A 26,652-nucleotide genomic window follows, 5' to 3' on the forward strand; every position below is an offset into this window, starting at 1 on the left:
GGACATCATGAAGATACTCAGCCCCCTGAAACCTGACCCCTTGCCTCATTTGAATAGCTTCTCCTCAATAAAAGGGGTCAGTGTGTGCTCTCGCTCTCTCTTCCTTCAGACCCTTAAGGTCAGAGAAGCCATCACAGAGACCCCAAAGAAAAAGGTATTTGTGTCTCTTGTGTGGTTATTTTGCACAGCCCAGTCAGCCCAGTTTACCTGGAGTGACCCCTGAGCCTTTTAGTCTTGAGAATAGAAACCCGGCAACAGACATTATAAAGTGATCATCACAGTCAAACTAATTACCACTCCCATCATCTCACTTAGCTAACATGTATGGTGAAAATATTTAAAATCTATTTTCTTAGCAAATTTACAATATACAAGATTACTAACAACATGCTGTACATTAGATCTCCAGAACTTATTCATCCTGCATAACTGACTCTTTGTATCCTTTAACTAACATCTTCCAAAAATATGCTAATACTTAAACCATAACATTTATGTGATATTTAAACATCTATTCAACAGCTATCAATCATATTTTTCAGTAAGATATTACAGAAATTTTCATTTTCTTAGAAAACATATTTAATGAAGGTAGAATCATATACTCATGTTTTCCTAATTCATATTATACACTTTTATTTTTTATCAAAAATGGAAAAAAATCAAAGTAGAATACTCTGAATGGATATGCAAAACAAAAAATAATTGAGAAGATATTGTACTTTTCTATTTGACAAATATACAAACAAGTCATTTTCAGAATTTAGTTGAACTCAATTTCAGAGCTAAAGTCATGACTGGAATATGCAACGAGTCCAATAAAAATAATTCTTAATCAGATAAAATTTTTACACAAGAAAATAGAACCTAACAGCCAGGTTTCCATTTGAGTGACTCAAATCGGATTCATGGAAACTTCAAATACCAAGCAAAATTGTGTCATTTAAAAGTCATTCTGAGTTCAGATTCAACTAAGAGTTCTCCAAAAATACAATGACAATTACACAAAATATCACTATTCATCACAAGAGTTTTTACTGCCAATACTTGTAACAATATTACAAGAAATAAACATTGTTCCTACACATACAATAAATAGAACAAAGCATTTCAGGTGGGTTAAAAAAACTCTCAACCTATTAATTTTGATTCTGGCTTACGTTTGTTCCTAGTGCCTCTCTTTGAAATTAAAAAAAAAGTTACTTCTTTTATATGTTGTATGATTTAAAGTAAGATGATCAATTATCATGTCATAAATTAGTTCTGAAGAATCCCTTTCATTCTCCCAAGGTCTTATTGCAACCAGGAATGAGGGAGCTTGAATCGACTCTTTGTATTGGTGCAGAGCAGCAAAAAAAATCTTCTCCATCTGCCTTCCACCCACTTCCCTGTTCTTGCTGCCTGTCATTTTCCCTGAGCAGTAAGAGCCTGAGGAGATGCTCTGGAAATCAGGGATCAGGCACCCAACAGCCTCAAGGATGACTCTCTCTTCCCGATGCCAGTTGATCTCTCAGAAGGACAGGCAAAGCATTGATTTCCCTTCTCCCTCTCCTTTTCCACACCACCTAGTCCAAAAACACTCTGACAGCATCGGTGTACCTTGATTAAACCACTTCTTTAAAGGGAACAGTTACAATTTCATTGGGAAATTTTTAGGTACATACTGTGTAGTTACTCTCATCTTCTGTTTGCCCCATTGGATGGAGCCTGCCCTTAATAATGTCCTGTCACATACACAGGCACAGAGAACAAGGGTGTCATCCTGCAGTGCATGGAGAACCTGGTCTAGATCTACACAAAGACACGGCCCTGGGATACAGTGAGTGAAGTGCAGCTGTAGCCATTGCATTCTTCAGACTGGGAGAAACTAATCAGAAACAGGAGCCCCCTTGGTTATGTGTGTAATGGGGACAAAGCAGATAGGCTGTGTGACTTGGCTACCTTCCCTGCATGCTGCAGTCCTGACAATAACCTACACAGCTCATAGATGCCACTGTAAGGTTTCACTTTGTTTTGTGTTTTACTCATATCCTCCCTGGAGCACATTCTTCAATGTTTAAGAGTCCATCGGGGGGCCCAAAGCCAATTACAGCAAAGCCTCCAAGTGTAGCTTAAGCCAATTCAAGGTGATCGTCCTCTGATAATCAGGGTATAAGAACTTAGCCTTCCTCCAGCTGGTAGAGAAAAAAATGACTTCAGCGATGATCAGGTTGATTAGCTGGTCGTGGCTGCTTTCGCTTGGGGAAGTAAGAATTGCTGTTGTAGGTGTCCTCATTCCTGAGGCAGGAACGGAACGTTTCCCACCTGTTCTGTCACTTTCCAGAAAGCTGAATATGACTTTGCTAAAAATGGATCATCACTCTGCCAAAGCACATGCAGAATATTTGGACACATAGTCTCTTTTTTATTACCTCCTGAATGTCATTTATTCTGTGAACTCCAGGGCAAAGCCAATTATTTAAGAAATGGGACAAAACAGAAAGTCCCCCTGGAGTGTCAAGGGCATGGAGGAGTCCTTCCCTGTAGGTTACACTTTTAGTGATAGTGGGATTAATTTTCAAGGTAAAATTTTTCTACTTATCCCCTGTAAATCTCAATTTAGTACTTATCAATTTTCTACTTATCTCCTGTAAATCTCAATTTTCCATCTATAATTATAATAGTAACTTACATTTATTGAGTGCTGACTGTATGCCAGGCATTATTCAAAGTCTTTTATGTGTAGTAATCCATTCAATTCTTATAACAGCTACATAGAGTGTAGCTCTATTATTGCATATAAATTACGAATAAGACTCATAACCACCTTGCAGGGATTTTTCAAGGATCACTTGATGTAGAGCTTATGAAAACCCTGGGCACAGAGCATAGTTTACAGTTCTTTTCCTTCCTGCTTTCTGTTACACTTGTAATGCAGCTCAGGCTTAAAAGATAAATTTGGGGTGGTGAGATTTAGAAGGGCAATATGGATAAATAAACTGCTCCATGGAAAGAAGAGATCGATAATATAAATTTTGGCTAAAATCAAATTTGCATTCTCTAACCAGAGCTGACAGCAATCTTAAAGAACTGGCATATTCTAAGGATGAAAGGAAGTTAAGCTTCACCTGCATCAATCCCTTCACTTAGCACCTAGACTGCATGATGTCAGTGACTATTTATTATGCTCTTGCATCTATCTGTTCATTCAGTCAACACATATTTATTACATTCCTGCTACATGTATGCTACATGCCAGTCATTAGCATAAGTTCTGGGCATTAATGGTGAGCATTGCATATTCTCTGCTCTCAGAAAAAAAACTCAAGACCAGCCCAGAAATTTTCAGACCAGTGAATGAATGGATATGAAGTTAAACAGAAATTTAGTAACATGCCTCAGGGACCACATGGAAAAGTCTTCCTGAAGAAGTGGGACTTAACTGGAACATAGGAGGAAAACCAGAAGGGTGCAGCAATATGGACCAGAGGAGAGGGTATCATAGTGTTTTGCTACATGTAGGTTAATAACCCGAGAAAGAGTTTTGTTGGTGTGTCTCAGATAGAAACCAGATGGGAGTGTCCTCAGAGGCAAGTGAAGAAATGGATACATTATGGGGGTGGGGGAACCTTTGAAGACATTAGATGGTGATGAAGGGGAGAGGGAATTATGCCGGAAAAGGCAAGCCAGAAAACCAAAATATAAATATAGCAATTTAGTCTTAGCTGCTACCTCAAATTTTGTCTTTAATGGAAACAGTACATGAAGAAGCTGCTGCCCCAAAGTGAGTGGTGCTGGTTTCAAAAACAAAAACTACACTTACACAGGAAAATTCACTTGGCAAAATTTAATATATGCAGACTAACAAGTGTTCTTTTGTAAAAGCTCATCCTTGGGCAAAGCAGTAGCTTTATGAAATAGCAATGCCTCTTTCCTTTGTAATAGAATTTTATCTGTATTTCAATTAAAAATATTTTAAAATAATATTTTCTGCACACACTGAACTAGGTTAAACATACATTATTTCAAATATACTAGCTCTTAAAATTCTGTTATGTGAACAAATTTGTGTGCTAAAGAAATGTACTAGCATTCTACTTTAGTGGATTATATAGAGCACAGCATTTCACTGGATGATTAAATTTAATATTTAAGAGAAAATTAACTCTTTCAAGGTACTAGCACATTATTCTTACTTGGAGAATTGGCAGCAGCTGCTGCTGCTACTACTATTAAAGCTACTAAAGTGAATAAAACAGGCATCTGCAACATTGTTTTAAAAAATGAATAAAATTTAGGGGGGATTTGTATTCCTCTTGAAACCATTTTTATCAGTACAATTTTGTATGCCTCCATTTTTACTGTGACCAAAAAGTAGCCCTGGTTCATATTAATTGCATGAGAAAATACATTACCTAATATTTTTTTTTGTAAAGGAAAAGAGTGTTCTGCACAGTGACCAGACTCTTCTAATACTTAAAAAATTAAGATGAATCTGTACCTAACAAGACACCCACAGAGGGTCTGAGAGTCCGATTATGGGGTTAAATGGATTGATTCATAGAAATGAATGCAAGTGTCTGTGGTATTTTCTCTGCTACTGTTTCTCTTGATATCTTCCCTTCTGGCTACTGTATATTTTTTTTTATACAAAGAAAGGAATTAGGAAACAATACGTCTAATAAACTCACAGTCTCTGTTGATCAGAGATGGAAGCCACATGCTGAAAAAAAATGGACAAAAATTGACCTGTACACTGGATTGCTTTATGTGAGACCCACTGATTAGAAACAGATTACAAGCTATTCAAGTTTGCCAGCCTGAAGGTTGTTCCCTTTTCCCAAAAGCTGAGTAGGAAAAAAAAAAAAATGGCAGGGTTGTTTTGGAAACAGGGAATCACAAAACCTGGAATAAACTGCTTCATCGGACAGCTAGAAAATCCTATTTGCAAAATAGCTCCCGCCAGCTTTTTTGAGGTCCAAAGTGAGACTCAATTTTGGCAAGAAAATGCACTCCTGTCAGCGATAAGGAAGAGGAATGGTGTCTCTCCGCTCTTTCAGAAACACCATTCCCGAATGAATGGACCACGCCACAAGAGCGGTGTCTCCCACGCGTAGGACTGACCCGGCTACAGTCTCTCTCGGTTTCTCTCCGACCCCTGAGGGACAATCCCTTTGTGGCACTCACTGAAGAGAGTATCCGGACCAGCTTGGTCCGACGCAGGCAGTCTGGGGCTGCACCCTGGCCGGTCACCCTTCTCTGCGCGAACGTCTGTAAGGTAGCGGGTAAAGCCACCCGGAGCGGAGGACAGAGCGCCTGCACCCTCTCTAGGTCTCCCGCGCTGGGGAATATCTAGGCGGTCCCTGGCGCCAGCAGAGGAGAGACTTGGGGCCCGGGCTGAGCAGGAGGTGGACAGATCCCCTTCCCCAGCTACTACCTGCCGCAGCCAAAAGGCAGCCGCTGGCTCTTGCTGGATTCGCGCGTCCGCACCTGACCTGACAGCAGCCACCGCCTCCGCCTCCTGCACCTGCGGCTAAGTGGAACCCCTCTTTGGATAGGGCACCCTCCAGGCATCCAAAAGCCAGGGTCTCATCTCTGGCTATGGCTGGAGATTCTCGGGCCCCCTCTGGGACGCCCCCACAGCTTGTCGTGGCGCTCTCTTGCCTGCTCCTGAGTTGTGGAGCGCTGCAGAGACAGGCATCCTCTCCGGACAACGAGACGCAACCGGTGTTCTACCTGCCTGCCTGGGGAGCACTCAATGGGAGCAACCAGGAGGGCCCCAGCGTCCTGATTGCCAACCCCGGGCTCCGGGTGCCCCTGGGCCGCTCGCTTTGGCTCGATCCACACCGAGACCTGGAGATCCAGGTGCAGCCGGGAGATCGGTGCGAGGTAATAGTGCTGGACGTCCTGCCACCGTTCCAAGGCTCGCTCTCTCCTCGCCGCTTCCCCTGTGCTTTTGGGGCTCGCCAGGTCCAGTACACTCACTTCGGCTCGCGCAGCCCCAGACGCGCCCGGGTGCGGCTGCAGCTGCACTACGACGCCGGTACTTACGCGCTGGTGCTGCCCTTCACGCTGGCTGTGGACGTGGTCTTCTCCCAGCTGGAGCTGGTGACGCGCAACAGGCCTTTGACGGTGTTCAAACTGCGGGGCTGGAGTCAGACCATTGACAGGAGAGTGCTGGACTTCGCCTCCCCCAAGTCTGGAGTCCCGGCCACCCGCAGGTGCCGGCTCACCCCGCTTCCTCACGAGGGTGACCCATTGCCCAGGTACGGGCGCTTGGTGGATGCCACCGGAGATCCGCTCCCCAGGGGCAAGCCGATAGACTGTGAGGCATTCGTCCTGGCTGGAGTGCGCTACCAGCACACCCCCACCACCTCCTGGCCCAATCGGGACTATGTGCCCATGATGGTGGAGCTGCTAGGACGAGAGGGCCCAGGTGCTGGCTCGGCGGATGTGCTGATCCGTGAGCACTTTCATCTTCTAGTGAGGATCCGGAAGGGAGCGGAGAACACGGCGCCCAGGCCCAGCTTAGCGGCCCTGATGATGGTGGAAGTTGATCAGTTGGTGCTAACAGCCCTGACACCGGATGCCCTGGCAGCAGAGGACACTGAGTCAGACCCTGATGACCTGGTCTTCCACATTCTCAATGCCCCCACAGCCCCACCAGGGCACCCAAACCAGCAGGGCTACGTGGTCAGCACTGACGACCCCCTGGGCCTTCCAGTCTCCTTCTTCACTCAGCAGGAGCTGAGGGAGCTGAAAATCGCCTACCAGCCCCCTACAGAGAGCTCTGACCGGGAGCGCATCTTCCAGCTGGAGCTGGAGGTGGTGGATGAAGATGGCGCTACCTCAGACCCTTTTGGCTTCATCGTGGTAGTGAAGCCCATCAATGCCCTGGCCCCAGTGACTAGCTATAACAGGGGATTGCTGCTTTTTGAAGGTCAGTCAAAGTCCCTGTCCAGTAACCACAACCTTCAGATTAGTGATAGAGATAACCTGGAAGAGGTGAAATTGACTGCAGTCAGAGGCTTGAGACATGGACAGCTGGTGATACTTGGCGCACCTGCAGGATACAAGTATTTCACACCGGTGGACATGGCAATGGGGCGAGTGGTGTACCAGCATGATGGCAGCAACACCTACAGTGACAACATAATCTTCCGGATGGAGGATGGGCACCACCAGGTGGAATTCCTCTTCCCCCTCACCATCATACCTGTGGATGATGAGCCCCCAGTGGTCAGTGCCAACACAGGACTCTCACTGACCAAACAGCAGGTGGTCCAAATCTCCCCCTTTGTCCTAAGTGCCAAGGATATTGATTCTGAAGATTCAACCATCCGCTTTGTGCTGGACGACCATCCCCTGGAGGGAGAAGAGGAAGAGAGAGAATGGGATCTAGCCTCTGGTTCCTCAAGTCAGTACCTTGGGGAGATGTTGCTGCAGCAGGCTGAACCACCTCTGTCCCCTCTAGATGACTGGTACTATGTGGAAGAAGAAGGACTTTATGAGAAGGTTGTGACTGAGTGGCTGCAGAAAGACATAACAGAAGGGAAGCTCTTCTTCCGCCATCTTGGACCACACAGCCCTCAATCTGCAATGGTACGGCTGCCTTTCCATGTGCAGGATGACCACGACCCACCCAATCTATCCAAGCAGCACTTCTTCACCATAAATGCCCTGCCAATGGATATGCTAAGTCCAGAGCTATATCCAGGAACTACCTTGAAAATGACTGTACACGAATACCAACTCACACACTTTCAGAAGAAATTCCTCCAATACATTGACCAGAACTTAGATGATCAGAAACTTTGGTACACCTTACTTACACCCCCAACTGATACAGATAGCAACCACCACGTCCAGACTGGAGAAATTGTGCTTGCTGATTCACCAGACATTCCCATCATGCACTTCACCCAGGCCCAGGTAAATCACCACAAGATTGCTTACCGGCCCCCACAGGAGAAGCTGGGTACTGCACCTCGAGTTGTGCAGTTTACCTACCAGGTAGAAGATGCTGCAGGCAATAGTGTACCAGGCACATTCACATTGTTCCTGCAGCCTTTGGACAACCAGCCTCCAGAAGTCATCAATAGAGGCTTTGTTATCTTAGAGGGAGAGAGCTTTATCCTCAGCAGTAATGAGCTGGATATTATAGATCCTGACACAGACATTGACCAAATTGTCTTCACACTAGTCTGCAGTCCCCAACATGGACATTTGCAGTATTGTAAAAAACATATGGTCCCAGGGGAATCTTTCATGAGAGCTGATATCATTAATGGGAGTGTCTCTTACCAGCATAGCAAAGACTCGAGTACCAGTGATATCTTCCATCTGGAGGTAAGTGACGGGGTACACAGCATACCCATCACTGTCCAGATTTCTGTACATCCCACTGTTAACAAAAGTCCCAGGATCTCAATCCCAGGTAGTCCATTTTTGGATATTTCCATAGATGTACTGGAGAATAGTGCCACAGAAATCACCACAGGTGTTATTCATGTCAGAAAAGACATGAACAACTCAATGCTGTCTTTCATTGTGGAGAATGGTCCCAAATTGGGCATTATTCTGGTGAATGGTTTGCCCACAGAACAATTCACCCTAGAGAACCTCATCAGTGGGGCAGTAGCCTATGTCCACACTGGAGGTGAAGTTGGTTTCCATAAGCAGCTTGATGTCTTCAGCCTCCTCCTCTCCAAGGATTCTTATCACTCATTAGTGGGGGACAGCATAGTTGAGAGGGTGCAGGTTCAAGTGACTGTGCTTCCAGTGGACAATGTGGCCCCCAAGATCTTGGTGGGGGAGTCCTTCATTGTCTATGAAGGTGGGAAGGTCCCCTTAACTTTGCAACATCTCAAGATTGCAGATGTGGACACACCCCATGATAAAATCCTGTGCATAATAACTGGTCAGCCAGCCTCTGGCTACCTGGAAAACATTGCACCAGCTCCTGGTTCAGATGTGTCACGGGTTGGTAGCCCCATCAGTGCCTTCTCCATCAGGGATGTCCAAGTGGGGCATATCAATTATGTACAGAGTATCCACAAGGGGGTCGAGCCACAAGCAGACAAATTAACCTTGTATTGCTCTGATGGCATCAACTTCTCCCCAAAAGTCTTCCTCCCTGTGATCATCTTACCCACCAATGATGAGCAACCTGAACTTTTTACCCGAGAGTTTGTGGTATTAGAGGGGATGAGCTTAGTCATAGACACCCTACTGCTCAATGGAGCAGATGCTGACCTACCACCAAACAAGCTCCACTTTCAACTCACAGCCCTCCCTCGGCATGGACAAATCATACAGCAGCTGGCCACAGGTAACCAGCCTGTCTACAGCTTCACATTACAGGAGATCCAGGAGGCCTCCACCATTGTGTATGAGCATGATGACTCAGAGACCACCGAGGACAGTTTTGAGGTCTGGCTGAGTGATGGCAAGCATACCACCCATAAGAAGGTCCCCATTGTGGTGATCCTGGTGAATGATGAAACCCCACAGCTGACCATCAACAGGGGTCTGGGAGTGGAGCCTGGACACTCTAAGGTCATCACAAAGCAGGTCCTCAAGGCCACAGATCTTGACTCAGATGATAAGAGCCTCAGTTTTGTCCTCCATTCTGGACCACGACAAGGACTTCTGCAACGACTAAGAAGGCCCAAAGGAGAAGTGAGGAACAACCTCACTCTGGGGATGAACTTTACCCAGGATGAAATTAACAGAGGCCTCATCTGTTATACTCACACCGGCCAAGAAGAGGTTGTTGACCTTTTCAAGTTTGATGTGACTGATGGGGTTAACCTTCTGATAGACCGCTACTTCTATGTCACCATTGGCAGCTTAAACAGGGTCTTCCCTGAGGTGGTCAGCAAAGGAGTCACTTTACAGGAAGGTGGCAGAGTGACTCTTACCACTGAAGTGCTTAACACCAGTGACATCCACAGCCCTGATGAACAACTTCACTTTAGCATTACCGTGGCTCCTAGCCTGGGTCACTTGGAAAGCTCTAACCATCCTGGGGAACCCATTGTATCTTTTACTCAGTTACAATTGACTGACAACAAAATATCTTATGTCCACACTTCCACTGATGGGATAAAGACAGATAGTTTTGAGTTGAGAGTGACTGATGGACGCAACCCTGTGTTCAGAACCTTCAGGATCTTCATCAAGGATATGGACAGTAAGAAACCTATCTTGACCATCTATAAACTAACACTCCAGAGAGGAGACAGGAAGCTGATCACCCCATTTGAGTTAACAGTGGAAGACGAAGATACCCCAGATGATCTTCTTCTCTTTACCATCATCCAGGTCCCCACCCACGGCAGGGTTTTGTATAATAGTAGCCATCCTGTGACCACTTTTACCAAGAGAGACCTGAACGAGAATCTGATTAGCTACTGGCATGATGGCAGTGTAAACCCTGAAGACAGTTTCTCCTTGACTGTGACGGATGGCACTCACACTGATTTCTGTGTCTTCCCAGACACTGCCCTGGAGACACACAAACCCCAGGTAATGAGGATTCAGATAAGCTCCGGCAACAGCAGCCTCCCCCAGATTGCCATTAACAGGGGAGCCCCAGCCTTGAAACGCCTTCACACTGGGCACATGGGCTTCCTCCTTACCAGCAAGTCTCTAAAGGCAGAAGATCAGGACAGTCCCCACAGACTCCTGAAATATAAAGTGACCAGAGGACCAAAGAATGGCTTCCTCATCAATACTGGCCTTGGACACAAGAGCACTCGTGTGTTTACACAAGGTTAGTCACATTCTTCCCTGATTCTTCTGTCTGTCTCCTTCGGTGCATCAGATCTCTCAGCACTGTGTAAAACTGTTCTGACCTCAGCTCATTTGCAGTAAGACTTTGGTTCTAATAAAACACAGTGGGATGCAAAATTATTCTGAAAAAAAAAAAAGGCAACAAAGCTTGTAATTATACCTTAAAATTATGAAACACAGGAGAAGGCATTAGCTTCTGAAATATTGTAAGATAAAGCTGCATTCATTTCAATAATATCAGAATGGTTTTGAATGTTAAGAAGACATATTGAGAAATCCTTTGCATCATTTATTAGTAAGTTCAGATTTTTTTGTCTGCTATCTGGAGTTTGGATATAAATAATTATACTGCATTTTTAGTGTACTAAATGTAATTTCTGCCTCTTAAAAACAAAGAATAGAATCAAGTCCCTCTGCTTTTCTAGGTGATGTGACACCTGGTGTCTTTTGGATATTCTTTGTGTTGTCCTACATCTTCTTTAGGTACCCCTGTGCATAAAGATGCATAAAATTTCCCAAGTATAATGCATTTAAGCCTGGATTCAGTATCAGTAAATTTATGGAAGGTGTTTAAAACACAATTTGGTTACATTTGCAGAATTGCTTCTAAAGCAAATGAAATCATGTATGGTTCCCTAAGAATCGTTCTCATAAATAAATTCCCCCTAATAAAATATGAATAATTGGAGCTGTGGTTTTGGCTCAGGGGTAGAGCGCTCAACTAGCATGTGTGAGGCACTGGGTTTGATCCTTAGAACCACATAAAAATAAAAATTAATAAAAATAAAGGTATTGTATCCAACTACAACTAAAAGATTTTTTCTAAATATCAATAATTACCAATATGAAAAAATACAACTACTGATCCAAGGAATATGTTTTTTAAAAATTCAAGAAAATCAATAATATGAAAAAAACACGATTTTATTCTCATTTTCTGTTTTCCTTGAATATAACTGTTACTCTTATTTCAATTCATTTTGACAAATAGTTAATGCGTATCCACCATGATGCCAAGCTCTATATTCATGCTGAAAACTTAAAACCCAACAGACCTGACTTTCCATTGAGCCAGGATGCTATAAAGCATGCCAACTATAATGTCCTCCTTTTTGACATTATGCCAAAGATCATACACATAGTAGGTCTTTAAAAATTCTAAAGCTTTGTTTTTGTCATTGTAACTTTAAGAAACAGATTCATGTTCATTTCATTGTTACTTCAAATTTTATTTATTGTAATATTTATTTCCATACCCTGCTGAAACACTGAAGTTGTTAAAATCCCCATTTTCTGTTGTGCTAGTGTGACTTAGTGTGATGTTTGCTCTGTCTTCAAGCTGACATTGATGAGATGCATGTCTACTACATCTTGAATGAGGGCAGCAAGGCAGCAGAGGACATCTTCTACTTCTCTGTTGAAGACAATGGTAAGTCAACAGTATAACCTTAAAAGAGACCCATCATGAATTTGAAATCAAGGCAAGGTTAAAAAAAAAAAAAACTATGTCTTTTATATAGGCAAAACAGCCAACGATGTCATACCTCATACCAACAAAGGAATTCTTTTGGTTTTATTTGTGGTCCTGTGCTCAATGCTTCTTGAAAAATCAATGTTTCAACCCACTTGAATCAAAGTGTGAAATATGATATATCAAGAACTATGTAATGTTTTGAACAGCCAACAATAAAAAATTTTAAAAAAAAATTATAAAAATTAAAAAAAAATCAATGTTTCAGAGGAGAAAGCAATGAGGAATTTGATGAAGGAAATGTGAAGAATGTTTCCTGGTAGCTGTCCTGGATTATGTGTGACATCCTAAAGGCAACTGAATCCTATCTTCAGGGGACTCTGAGAAACAGCTACTGGTTTCTATCATTTTGAAATAAATTAGAAAATCTACCTTTAGATTTCATTCAGATTTCAGCTGCAGAAATGAACCTTAGGGCTCCCTGACCTTAGAATCGTAATCTTGGGTGGGATAAAAAATGTGTTTATTGGCATAGAGGAGAATATGCAAAAAAGCTGCCTGTTTCTGCTGTACTGTGTCTGTCCACTGTATCTTGAAAGTCACATAATGGGTAGCAACTGGTTAACAAAAAGTTCTTTCTTTCAACAGCTAAGGATAGGATAATTATGTGGTCAGAAGAAAAATCATTTTTCAGTATGACAGGATAACAGCAGAAATTATGTCCATGTGCTGCTCACCACTCAATAACCTCTTTCAGTATAAATCATTACCCAGTCCCTGCCAGCAAGGAACAAGTGTTTTCTGCCTAAATCATGTAATCAGTCAAGAACTGATTTATTGCAAATAACCCTATGTGAGAAGCCAGATGGTATGCTGCATTTGAATCCTAACTTGCTCTATGCGACCTTGAATGAGTTACTTTGACCTCTTTGTCATTCATTCCCCATCTATAAAATGATGGTCTTCATGCCTAATTCAAGGGGTTCACTAAGAGGATCAAGTGAGATAATTTTATTAATGGCACAAAGCAGGAAACCCTGATCCCCCTCTCCATCTTCTCATTTAAACTTGAAAACAAATCTTTCTTCCCTTCCCCAATTTCTCAAGAATCACAGTTCTAAAATGATGAATTTATGCATTTAAAATTGAGTCAAAAGGAAATAAGAATATTTTATAATGAATATTTTCCTTTCTGTTTTTGAGGATGACACCTTCAAAAATTCTGACACTGCTTTGTGTGCAGTGCCAAGAGCAAGAATGATCTGTGATGATATTGTATGTGAGTTGTGTACATTTTTTTAGTGTTTTCTAGGACTGATTGTGTGTGTGTGTGTGTGTGTGTGTAAAGTGACTTTTAATCCCTACGATATTGTGATGTGAATTGGAATCTTATTTTCACATAAAGGCACTGAGGTTGAATAACTTGTCTGAAGTCATACAGGTAATAAGCAAATGAGCTGGAATCAAATCCAGGTATTGCCAGTTCCAAAGCTGGGACTCTTCATTATTAATGCTACAATACCACTGCTTCAGGAATCTGAAATCTTGGAAAGTCAGAGAACATGTCAAAGGTGGCACTTTCTAACCCAACAAAGAAGCACTTGATAAATAAAAATGATAATAATGATCAAGAACAGACTCAAAAATATTTGAGGATCCATCTGTTAATAGTTGGTCTTAAAACAGATATTAAATTTGCACAACCATGAGTTAATTAAATATGTGTGCATTCATTTATTTGGGGGATTTTAAAATTTCCTCTTAATGCTATGCACTAAGATCCATGTCTTAAAACAGCTTCCACCAACTGATGAAAAACTCCCTTTAAACATTTTTTATCTGATATATTCAAGTGTTTATGAATTCATCTCTTAACAGTAGCCAACTTAATCTTTTTATTCCTTTTAAGATATCCCCACTTTTAGATGATGATTCCCTAAATGGAATGTTTCATGAAAATTACAATTTGACCTATTAAAAGTTTTCTTTCCTGAAAGTACATAGCAGTAACAGAAGGTACATCCCAGTCATTTAAGCTATTTTAGCTGGACAGACTTCTAGGGATGAATTTTTCACAATTAGATGGAAGTAGAATGTGGTGGTATTATTGTTGTTGTTTTCAGTACCAATATTCAAACTCTGAAGAGGTTATGAACTTTCTCCACGCCTATCCATCAGGCTTATGTCTCGGGTGAGCTCAGGGATCCTACAGGTGAGGGTCCTGGCAAGATGATCCTAGAGCTGCAATTTTACCAAAACCCCAAGCTTGATACTCCAAAGGCTTCCAGTTCATGGGTCCTGAAGCCAGGCAGCCTGCATTCAAATCCCAACTTCACCCCCACAGTAGTGGCTTAGCTTTGAGAAAATGTCTGTGCTTAGTGGTCTGTGAACTGGAATCCTAAGCTCTCCGTGGAATTATCAGAGGGTTCTGTTAGTTTCCCATTGCTGAAGTATAACAAGTATCACAAATGCAGAGGCTTAAAACAAAATCTGGCGTCTTTCTGTTCTGGAGACTGGAAAAGCAAAATGGCTCTCGCTGTACTAAAACCAAGGTTTGGGTGAGGCTGCATTTCTTTGTGGAGGAGCCTTTCCTTGCCCTTTCCTTGCCCTTTCCAGCCTCTGGAGGCTGCACCCTCCCCTATTCCCCAGGGCCAGCTTGCTCATGCTGCATGACTCTGGCACCCACTCACTGTCTCTTTCACTTCTCTGTAGACCTGTGATTCCATTGGGCCCGCTCTGATAATCCAGAATAATTCCCCATCTTGAAATCTTTGAATCACATCTACAAAGTCCTTCTTGGTATGTAATGTGACATTCACAGATTCCAGGGATTATGATGTGGATATTTTTAGGGGCACATTATTCTGCCTACCACAAGTGCTAACAGAATCAACACACACAAGACACTTAGAAGAGTGTCCAGAACACAGCAATCACTCAATAAATACCATCTTTAGCATTTTCAGCTGGGTTATATGAGGCTAGCATGAATCAGTTGCTCAATGAACTTGTGCTCTCTCCTTTCCTCTCACATGCTGTGACCATAACTATTCTCATTTGGAGAGTTTAGCAATTTAAATGGAAGATTTTTGCCAATGTGACTGATTTATTTGTAGGTTCCATCAATTTGTGCAGTTTTAAGTAATCCAGACTCAGGCTATTCCAATGTAAACTCTCAGTCTTCTTTTTAACTTTGGAGGCAGATTTCATTACATTCAAGGTTACCATAAAAGCCACACGCAGAACGGGGAATACATCTTAGATTTCTAAAGCTCTGAACTGTGCCAATTAAATCTACTGTCAGGTTCGTTAATCTTCCTCTCTCTAGGTCATCATGCTCAAAGATTCATAGATTTGAATTGAAATTTTGCCTATCTCTACTATACCTACACCAAATGGGTCTTTTCCACTTACCATATAATATTATCTTAAACCTGTACAGCACTTAATATTTCTATAAAGTGTTTTACAGTGTTCCATTAGTTTTATCCCATTTGATCTCTTACTACAACCTCCAAGATAGGGATAGGAGTTATTATCTCAAATTTTAAGATTAAGAAATTAAAATGATAGACATGAAGGAATGACCTAAAGGGACAAAGTAATTCTTTTTAATAAGCCTCAATGAATAGTTAAATACAAGTAAGATAATATTAATTTTTGATGTACTACAGATATTTAACTTTCTTTGTAAGACTTGAAACATATTTTTTAAAAATTTTCTCTTACATTATTCAGTCTCTAAAGCCAATTCAATTAATGCTATGCATTTTGATATTTGAATCTCACCTGATACTTGCCTCATGGTCCATAAGAATATCAATTTTCTGTTCAGGAGAAAAGTATGAAAATACAATAATAAGACCCAAAGAAGTGTTAGGACTGACCATAAATCCAGTGAGTATGCCCATATAGTTAAGTGTCACACTTATTTAGAATTTTTAACTCTCTAGAACACATCTGAGAATTCAAAGGCAAGACAGAAATGTCTCTCAGTAATCAAATTATCAGATCCATGGCCTAACATTTTCACACTTGACCCAAAGAAGCCCTACCTTGGAGTCTGTCTACTATTATTTTCCTGATAGTTTTAATTTTAAATTAAAAACAGTGGTAGAAAAGCATTTAAGTTATACCAGCCAGATTATGTGTATGTATGAATATGTAACAAATCCCATTGTTATGTGCAACTATAATGCACCAATTTTAAAATGTGGGGAAAGATTAAAAAGGAAAAGAAAAAGTATATAAGTTAAAAACAAAGAGAATTCTGGAGATGAATAGAAATGAGCAGATACAGCTTTAAAGAAGAATGAAACGGTGGCATTTACAGGTCAATGGATAGAGATGGAGAATATTGTGCTAAGTAAGCCAATCCCAAAAAACCAAAGGCCAAATGTTTTCTCTGATAAATGGATGCTGATCCATAGTGGGGGGAGGGGCGAGGGAAGAATGGAGGAACTCTACTCTGGATTGGGCAGAAGAAAAGGAGGGGAGGGGAGAGGGCGTGGGGAGAGAGTGGAATGAGATGGACATCATTGCCCCATGTACCGGTAGGATTGCACAAATGGTGTGACTCCACATCATGTACAAGTGCAATCAGAGAAACGAAAAGATGTGCCCCACTTGTGTAAAAAATAAAATTAAATTTTAAAAAAAGAAATGAGCAGATAAAAAATTAAAATGCATTAGAATCCAAGAGACAGTGTAATTAGTGGTGGGACAAAGTGCTCACATGTATTTCCCTAGCTCCTTTTAACAGGGGGGAAGGTGTAACTTTATTAAGATTCTAAAACATTCTTTGGGCCTTTGAAGATGATATCATAGTAAATCCGAGTGTGCAAATGTGGAAAGAGGTTTTCAGAATGTTACTAAATGAAGAAAACCATGTAGAAAGCATTGTGTAAAGGTGTAAGGAGATTACATGAAAACGTAAGTGTATATATATGCATAGAAAAAGGTCTATAGCATCTATATAACAAGATAGTAAAATTGACTTATAATGTCAATGATGGCTTATAAGTTGTTTGTATTACTTTTTTAAAAATTCTTGTGTAAATGCTTTACAATAGCCACTCTTATTATTAGAAAAAAGCAATTTCCGTTTAAGAAAAAAGGAGGGCTCAAATACTTCATAACCAACTTGGTTCAATAATATTGATTACTATGACTAACCACATTCTCCTGACTTGTATGAACCTCAGAAATGTCTCCCATTAATGATGTAATGGATTCCTTAACCTAAACACAGGCAAATCAGGATAGATTCTTTTCAGGCAGAAAGGATCAACAATTATACTTATTGCTGACACTTTCCTTCATAAAATAAAACATGGGGTTCTATTGTCACTATAATTTAGTTTTCTTAATCATGTAATTCCATGTATGAAAATAATCAGCTTGAGCATGCAGTAACCTAAGAAAGTGATACAAGAGAAAAAAAAAAATCTCATTTCCAAAAGTCACTAATGAAAAGGGAAAATAGTTTTGAAAGAAAAAGAAACATTGTGAATGATGTTCTTTTAATATTCTTTATTAGTAAATCAGTACATATTATGCCTAGATTGCCTGGTTGTGTTATCTTCTGCCTTTGTCTTCTACTTTCTAAATATCCTGACTACCATATGCATGAATTCAAGAACCATGGTGCTGCTTGAAAACAGAGCTTATTGCTTGAAAAACTCAAATTTATTCTTATTTTGAATTACGTAGGCAGGATGTTAAATAATCACTTCAGGGATGAATTTAAAATTAAACTTTGCAGGCCAGGCACAGTGGTGCATGCCTGTAATCCCTCGGGAGGCTGAGACAGGAGGATCACAAGTTCAAAGCCAGACTCAGCAATGGCAAGGTACTAAGCAACTCAGTAGGATCCTGTCTCTAAATAAAATACAAAATAGGGCTGGGGATGTAGCTCAGTGGTCGAGTGCCCCTGAGTTCAATCCCTGGTACCAAAAAAAAATGAAAAAAAAAAAAATTAAACTTTGCAACTGCAAGATTAAGTCCTAAATTCCATGTACATATACATGTGACAAGTAAATAATTATAAATAAGTAAATATGTGTGAGTGTGCACATACATATATGTGTGTATATTAATATTTAGGTATGTGTATACATACAGTTCTCTTAAAAATAGGGAAAAGGGCTGGGGATGTGGCTCAAGCAGTAGGGCGCTCTCTCTCTAAAAAAAAAATAGGGAAAAATGAACTCACTTGGAATGGCTAGTTAACATATATCAGTCTTCCTGATAATAAGGTAAAATACTGTCAAATTGAGGCTCAGTACTTTCTGAACACTTATCTCAGATGTTATACCTTGCTTCCTGGTTATACCTTACTTCCATGATACATTGTGACGTGGGTGTTAGCCACCACCTTATAGAGAGAAACCAATATTGATGAGGTTGAATGAAATGGTTATTATTCATGTGATCGGCACTTAATCCAGGAAGTAATGTGGAAGGATAAGAAAATTATAAAATCTTAATCCTTCTGAAAGTAGGTCAATATTTAAAGTATCCTTATATGTGTTGATCTACTACTAGCTCAAAAGTGGCATGCTTCTCTGGAATTCAAAAAGATAATTTAAAGCAAAAACTACAGGCATGCTGACGTTTGTATGTAGTACCTGCACAAATTCAAGTCCTTGGGTAACATTTTTTGGGGCAACAAACTGAACCAGGAAGGTAATTGGGTACATTCACTGGAGTTACATAAAACTTCCCATGAAATTAATGAAGAACTGAAAGAATAGAATCATAATCTGTATAAGAGAATTCACCATCATGCACCCCAGTCCCTAATGTAGTTAGTTTTTCTATTTCATTAGCCTCTCAGCCTTAGACTAGCTTTTTTCCTAAAAAAATGAAGCCATTCCTGAGTTCTTGCCCCAATAGGCAAGTCACACAGATGCCACTGAATGATGCCACTGCCACTTCTAAAAACTGAGAACCACTGTTTCCAATTAGTGTGGGTGACTCACCCTCAGCCTTGATTGTCTGGCTTCTCTGGAAATGGTGTTTTTAATGAGAAAACTGTTTGCACATTGCATTCCGGCTGAGCTTCCACTCAGTCCGCTGCTGGGCATTTTGCTTGTCATTCTTAATCAAGACAGACACTGTGTTGTCCCCATGCATGACAATGATTCAGGCTCTGTTAAAGTAATTTATAAAAAGTTGGAATGATACATGTATCCATCTACGTATTTTCCCTCAGCCTATATTTATGAGAAGGTAGTAGAGAAATTGAATATGTGTAAGATGCCCAGAGTGGATATCAAGCCCCGGTCTCATCCGCAGCAGATAATATAGTAAGATATGCACACCCAGTGCTTCAGGCTGGTCAGATTTCCAGAGGCCCATGCACTAGCAATAGTGCAAAAAGGGGAAGCCAGTCAGAGTGGTGTCAGCCACTGGAGGAAGCTCAAGACAGCGTGAAGGGAAGGCCTGATCCAGTGGTCAAGGACACAGAGAAGGCGTGGCCTGATCAAGTGTCAAGGACACAGGGAAGGCATGGCCTGATCAAGTGGTCAAGGACACAGCACTTTGTTAATTAGGCTTGTTATTAAGTACCACATGCAAGTAAGTAGTTGCTTTTGCTTCTGAAAATTGTTTGGAAAGGGAATTCAAGCATGAACTGTCATGCAGTGTGGCATGAGCAGTGGGCAGTGGAAAACTCACGGCCTCCAGATTCTTTTTTTTTTTTTTTCCTTCTCCTTCTTTTTATTTGGTACCATGGATTTAACCCAGGGGTGCTTAACCACTGAGCCACATCCCCAGTCCTTTTTTAATCTTTTTTTAAATTTAGAGACAGGGTCTTGCTGAGTTGTTTAAGGGCCTCACTAAATTTCTGAGTCTGGCCTCGAACTCATGATCCTCCTGCCTCAACCTCCCAATCTGCTTCCTCTGCTTTTAATTCCTTTGGTCTGCCTTGTAGAAGTAGCCGTGCACGTTCATCACATTTATCCTGTCCCTTGGTTCTTCATTCTCTTTCCCACGACACACTCCACTGTGACTTTATTTACCTTCTGAATACCTACTTAGGTCTTATTCTTTCATTCTGCAGAATAGTTGTTAGAAAATATAAAATCCCTTGATGTATTTATTAAAAATATCTCTATAAAGATAAGAGTTCTACTCTTAAAGCAGTCTCCACGTCATATACTAAACTACTTTTATTATATCTAGCCATAAATGTGCTGAGGAAGGTGTGCCATTATATTATTTCTAGAAGTAAAAATTCTTTGAGTCAGAATGACTTGTCATGATGTTTGCTTTAGAAAAGCTAAGTACATCAGAAAAACTCTACAGAAAAGAAATCCTACTGAAGGGAAGAAAATGGAATTCCCTTTGAGACTGGTTATGTGAAATGTTCATTCTCACAGTGAGTTTGCAGGAGCCAGACACCCTCTGTCTTCCCTTCATCCGGGAAGGTGCTCTGTGTAGCACTGGCTGTATTACAGCTGGAAGGAGCCCGGCATGGGACAGCCAAATGAGTTACTCAACCAAAAAAGTTATGACATTGAAAATGGCTCATGGTCTCTGAATATGTGCCAGTTGGCCAGAAATCAGGAGGAAAGATGATGACTTTTTAGTCTTTTTAAGCGACTGGATAGAAGTACAGGAGTTAAACCATTATTTGGGGGAAGACTGGCAATAGGTTTCCCATTTCCTTGTTTAAAGGTAGTTTGATTTAATAGCAATATTAAATATGTAAGTGCCACCCACTACTAGAGTGTCAGTTGCCAAAATTATTCATGGAGATGAATTACAGAGAATAAAGGCAAATCAGTTTCCCGCTAAGTCTTTATTTTCAGTACAATGAATCTGAAGATCTTAATCCAAGAGATCTGTAGAGAGAATTGAGGAAGGTGGTGAACCCAGATGAAATAAAGAATATTTTTATTAATCTCCACTTAAAATGCAGCATTTCCCCTAATTATATATAAACATAGGGAACAATAAGTGACAGTACCATCAGGAGCACCTTTGACTTTGCAACCAGTAGAAATATCAAATTACAGGCACCACAGAGATGTCAAAATATCCATTCTCTTCATCATTACTTTGAAATTTTGGTAAGTACTCCATCATAAATTTATTTTTTAAAAGCTTGCAATATAATTCAAATACCATACCATTCATCTATTTAATTTATAAAATTTTATATTTTGAGTATGTTGTCATTAAATTGTTTAATTGGCAGTAACCCTATATAACATAAATTTTCCCATTTCAATCATTTTTATACAATGTATATAACCATCTAGGTGTATCTCTTTTCAAAACTTTTCATCACCCCAAACAGAAATTCCGTAGTAGTATGAAGAGTGGTAACTCCTGGGCTAGGGATGTAGCTGGCTGGTAGAGCTTTTGCCTAGCATATGTGATGCCCCAGGTTCCATCCCCAGAATCACAAAATAAACATAAACACAAACAGTACCTCCCTGCTCCTTCTCTCCTGGTAACCTCTAATATACTTTATGCCTCTATAAATTTTCCTCCCTAGATATGTATACAGATGGACTCATGGCAACACATGTCCTTTTCATCTGACTAATTCACTTTGCACGGTGTCTTCAAGGTTTTTTATTTTGTAGCATGTGTCAGTACTTCATTTATTTCTGTGGTTAAACAATATTCCTTCCTAGGTACACGCTATATTGTGTTGATCCATTTATCTCTTGGTAGACATGTGGGTCATTTCCACGTTTCTGGCTACTGCGAATGATGTTATCATGCACATTAGTGTACAAATATCTTCACATCCTTGCATCCAATTTCTTTGGGAATATACCTAAGAGTGGAATTGCTGGATCTCATTTGGTAATTCTATCTAACTTTTCTGAGGAACTGCCAAACTGATTTCCATGACAGTCACAGAAATTCCTTTTGAAAGATTCTGAAACCTGTGTTATCATTGTTTTTGTTTGTTTGGTTGGTTGATTGGTTGTTTGGTTGTTGTTGTTGTTTTTTTTTTTTTTTTTTTTTTTGTGTGTGTGTGTGTGTTTTACATAATCCTGTGCATTTTCTTTAGCATTTAGAAACATGCTTCCAACAAGGGGACCATAGGCTTTCCCAGGCTGCCAAAGGGCTCCATCCCACACAAAAGATCCAGAACCTCTGCACATTATTTTCTCGTTCATCTAAGTCAAAATAATTTAGATCTGAAAAACTCTATCAGTATTTACAGTCTGAAATTAAAAGGGGCAATCACTATAAATATAGAAATTTGGCATAATCTTGAAAGTTCAGAATAAGTAAGTTATGCTAATCACAGAGCCAGCAGGCAGCAGAGCTGGGCCTGTCCCTTAGGGCTCCTGATCCCCAGGCCTATACATACCCACTAGGCCCGTCTCTTGATACATCATGACAGCTGTGATGATCATGAAGGAGGTTTTCATTCATCACTGGAGCAGCAATCGCTATGGCAGCACTTTTCTGTTGTACAGTGGTTAGCAGTTCATAAAGGGTTTCCACGTTCATCATTTAATCAGTGCCTCGTCACTATGAACTGAGCAGGAATTAGCATCTGTATTTTGTAAAGGTGTTCAAAAGGGTTGTACGATTTGCCCAAAGCCACAGAGCTAGAAATGACTGGATCTGGAATGAGAACTTCATGCCCAACCTTGTCCAAGCTGAACTCATTATTCTCTGTCACTTTGTCACCCAGTGCCCTTGCCAGGAACCTGGGGGCCACTTTTGACTTCCTCTTTTTCCTTCTTTAAACTCAAAATCTGTTGATTCCAATTCCTGTAATTAAAATAAAACCCATCCTCTTCTCTCACCTCTTTCTATTTTACACTTCATCTCCCCTTTTCTAACTTTGCCTCTGTCAGCAATCTATTCTTCATACTTCAGAAAAAATTATGTGAACCAAGTATAATGAGTGCTACAGTCTGAATGTTTGTACCTCTCTGAAATTCAGATGTTGAAATCTTGACCCCTAAGGTGATGGTGTTGGGAAGGGGCCTTCAAGAGGTGATTAGTTTATAAGGACAGAACCCTCGCTAATGGGATTAGTGCCCTTATAAAAGGGGCCAGACAGAGACCCCTCACACCTTGCACAATATGAGGACACAGAGAGAAGTCACCACCCATGAACCAGGAAATCGGTCTTCACCAGACACCAAATATGCCAGTGCCTTGATCTTGGACTTCCCAGTCTATAGAACTGTGAGGGATAAATTCCTGTTGTTTCTAAGCCCATGTTTATGATATTTTGTTATAGCAGCATGGACAGACTGAGAATGTCTAAACCTTTCTACTGGTCCTTCAGTGCCCTCAGGTGAAGTCTGCTGACAGCATTTGTAACATCACTCCTGCCAGACCTCTGCTCCTGATCTATGCAGAGTGAATTCAAGCAGTTCCCCTAATTTCCTGTGCTCTTTCTCCCTTTATTCCTCTGCACTCATCTTTTTCTTTTGCTTCTGTTTGGCTAACTCCTACTCATTCAGGTTGTGTCCACTTTGAGATATTAGAAATAATGCTATTAAGAATATTCATGCTCAGATTTTTGTGTAGAGGTTAGTTTTGCATGGATTTATTTCTCTTGGGGATACACTTGGAGTGGAAGGCTTCCTCTCAATTTTAAGATCCCAGGACTTCTTGATATCTACTGTCATGGCTGCCCTGGGCAACCTTTCATTCCAGTGAGAAGAATAATAAGAGTCAATTGATAGAAAATCAATTGGATTTCTTTTGAAAACACATTTAGACTTGAGCCTTTTTTTTAAGTTTATAACTATAATGAGGTGAGAAATTGTTAGTGCTGTGCATTGGATGGGTTTCCTAGGAAACTTCATAGCTTCATTACCAAGTCTTCTAAGGAATATTGGTCATTTCATATAGGGGTTTATCCATGAGATGGTGACTGTAGGAAGACTCAGCAAATCTGACACATATTCCCTAAGAAGAGTTTTACTTTCATGTTAATACAAATGCTTATATTATGAAACAGAATACAGAATTCACAGGGAATTTTTAAGATATCTCTGAGACTTCAAAGCTCATAGCCTCTGGCTGTGCTTCAAGCCCCTAGGACTTGCCCCTCCTTAGGACAAGTTCACTCTCACTTGCCCTTAGCAGTATTTCAATTTAGGGTTGGAGAAGCTCTGGTGGAATCAATCTTTTTTCACATGGATTTGATATGAATTCCAAATAATTTAAGTGCTATTTCCTAAATGGAGTGCTATGGAATTAGCAGGTGCATAGGTGTTATACTAAAAGAAAAAAGAATGTTGTGTTTATGCAACTTTGAGAAATATTTGTCTCTCAGAGTTTCTTTAATTTGAAATTTGTGGGTTTTTTAACTTAGAATTTCTCAGACACCAGAGTTCTCTCCTCCACTGCTCAAAAATGAAAGATCTAGAATTATCTTCTACAATCTTCAAGCTGTGACCTCTGTCCATGGGTACTTAAGCATATATAGCGTTTTGGCAAAATTGCACTTTTAATCTCCAAAGTTAAATTGTGAAGTGATCAAAACAATCTATTAGGAATCATCCTAATGATAGTTTTAGAGACTGAGAAGAGATTTCAGTTTTAGAGGACTGAGAAGAGATTCCTGAGAGGGCTCTCTCTGGGGGCAAAACACTCCTGTTTTGTTAACCACTGAATACAGTGGCATAGGCCTGCAGTGGTTTTTCCTCTCACTTTCTCAAGTGTAGCTGAGTTGGCTGGGCAATGTTGTGTCCCTGACTGTTTAATCTGAGTTGTTTTCTGATAAAATGGCTTCTTTCTGCAGATATATTTTCTGTGATTAATTACGCATGAATAGGTGATATTTTTCTATGTAATTTCACCTTTGATTTTTTTTTTGTTCTTTTGTTTTTTGAGAGAGAGAGAGAGGGAGAGAGAAATTTTTATTATTTATTTTTCAGTTCTCGGTGGACACAACATCTTTATTTTATTTTTATGTGGTGCAAGGATCAAACCCAGTGCCCCGTGAATGCCAAGCAAGCGGGTTACCACTTGAGAGCCACATCCCCAGCCCAACCTTTGGTGTTTGTAATTGACTATTCTCTGCAACCTCCGTTTTTCCCTCCTGTGAGCTCATTTGTAGGAAAAAGGACTCCTAGGCAGGACACTGTGCAAGTGGAGACATTTGGAAGGGAACCCTAGCTGTCAGATTTCTACTGGGGCTTCAGGTCCTTTCCACAACCTTGCTACCACCACACCCCACCCCTCCTCGCTGACCTCTCCAGCTCTGTGAGGCTCCTCCCGTCAGCCACTTGTCCTCCATGCCCACGCTGAGTTCTTCACTTGCTATCAGCTCTTTAACTTGTTTTCTTTCTAGACTCAGTGTTCCCTCACTTCCCAGTAGGATGACATAATAGAAAAAAAAAAAACCACACACACACACACACAGGTTTGGAAACCCAGTTAGGGGTCATTGTATGGCAAGGGGAGTCTTTTATCTCTTTGGCAGGAATTCTAATTGCCAAGGAAAATGGAGACGCTGGAGTTTAGTGGGCCATTGCTTCATTCACAGAAGTTTAGGAAGGAATTTGGTGTGTGTGTGTGTGTGTGTGTGTGTGCGTGTGTGTTAGAGCAAAAAGTGTAGCTAGGAGATGTAGCTCCTACTGTAGCTAGGAGACGGTATGAGTCAGCCTTTCGTAGAGAAGCCCTGAATGAGGAGACCATCAGAGTAAATCAGGGTCACCCTTTCTCAGACTGAACAAATAGAAGGAGTTTTCAAGAGTGAAGAAGCAACTGTAGAGAACACTAACGTGGTCATGCACCCCTAGGGAAGCCTTCTGCTTTCACTGATTCCTCACCAAAGGCCCAGGGCACTGGGTCCCTCTGCTCTGAAGGTGGGCTTCAGACCCGCAGTCACCCTGATGGGCTCATGCATACAAATAGCGTCAAGCTCTCACTCAAGAAATGATTCTCCTCTCTTCCTCAGTGATACAGGTCCCTCCAAAGTCATGCCACTTTTCTTTGTCCAGTGAAATATATGGGAGTGAAGTGATTCCTTACCATTTTAATTAGAAACAGGGGAAGAATATATCGAGAAACCTCTTTGCAGGTGCTACTTATTAAATAATCATTCTTATGTTTTAAATTTTTAAAGGAGAGTACGTACAAATACTAAATACTAGTCTTCTAGAAACTGGCAAGAGCTCACGTAGACACAGAGACAAAGAAGGTAATGCAGATATGTGGAAAGGGTAAAGATAAAACAGGAAGAAAGGCCCCGCCGGGGTAGGTCTCCCTCCTGATCCATCCTGATCCACACTGTAGCAGCCTTCTGTAGGCTGACTACAATCATATGCTTTTATACATAACAACAGGAGGGGTGTGATAACCAGCTTTGCATCACTGTGGCCAAAATACCTGACAAGAACAACTTCAGAGGAGAAAAAGTTCATTTTGGCACACAGTGTCAGAAGTTCAGTCCATGG

General features: G+C 40.9%; 1 protein-coding gene and 1 long non-coding RNA gene across 2 annotated transcripts in view; one reads left to right on the forward strand and one right to left on the reverse strand.

The window, feature by feature from the left end:
* The window catches only part of LOC114085539 (uncharacterized), a 49,558-nt gene extending 43,291 nt beyond the window's left edge, over positions 1–6,267 (reverse strand). The window contains exon 1 of the long non-coding RNA XR_003581491.3: positions 6,031–6,267. This is a non-coding gene — a long non-coding RNA (uncharacterized lncRNA). The remainder of the gene's footprint in view (positions 1–6,030) is intronic.
* Frem3 (FRAS1 related extracellular matrix 3) overlaps positions 5,581–26,652 on the forward strand; it is a 65,396-nt gene continuing 44,324 nt past the window's right edge. Inside the window, exons 1-2 of the mRNA XM_027926726.2 lie at positions 5,581–10,756; positions 12,116–12,205. Of these exons, the coding sequence (XP_027782527.2) occupies positions 5,581–10,756; positions 12,116–12,205 (5,266 nt within the window). The remainder of the gene's footprint in view (positions 10,757–12,115; positions 12,206–26,652) is intronic.

Source organism: Marmota flaviventris, chromosome 7 (genome assembly GCF_047511675.1).
Source record: "Marmota flaviventris isolate mMarFla1 chromosome 7, mMarFla1.hap1, whole genome shotgun sequence".
Classification (NCBI taxonomy): Eukaryota; Metazoa; Chordata; class Mammalia; order Rodentia; family Sciuridae; genus Marmota; species Marmota flaviventris.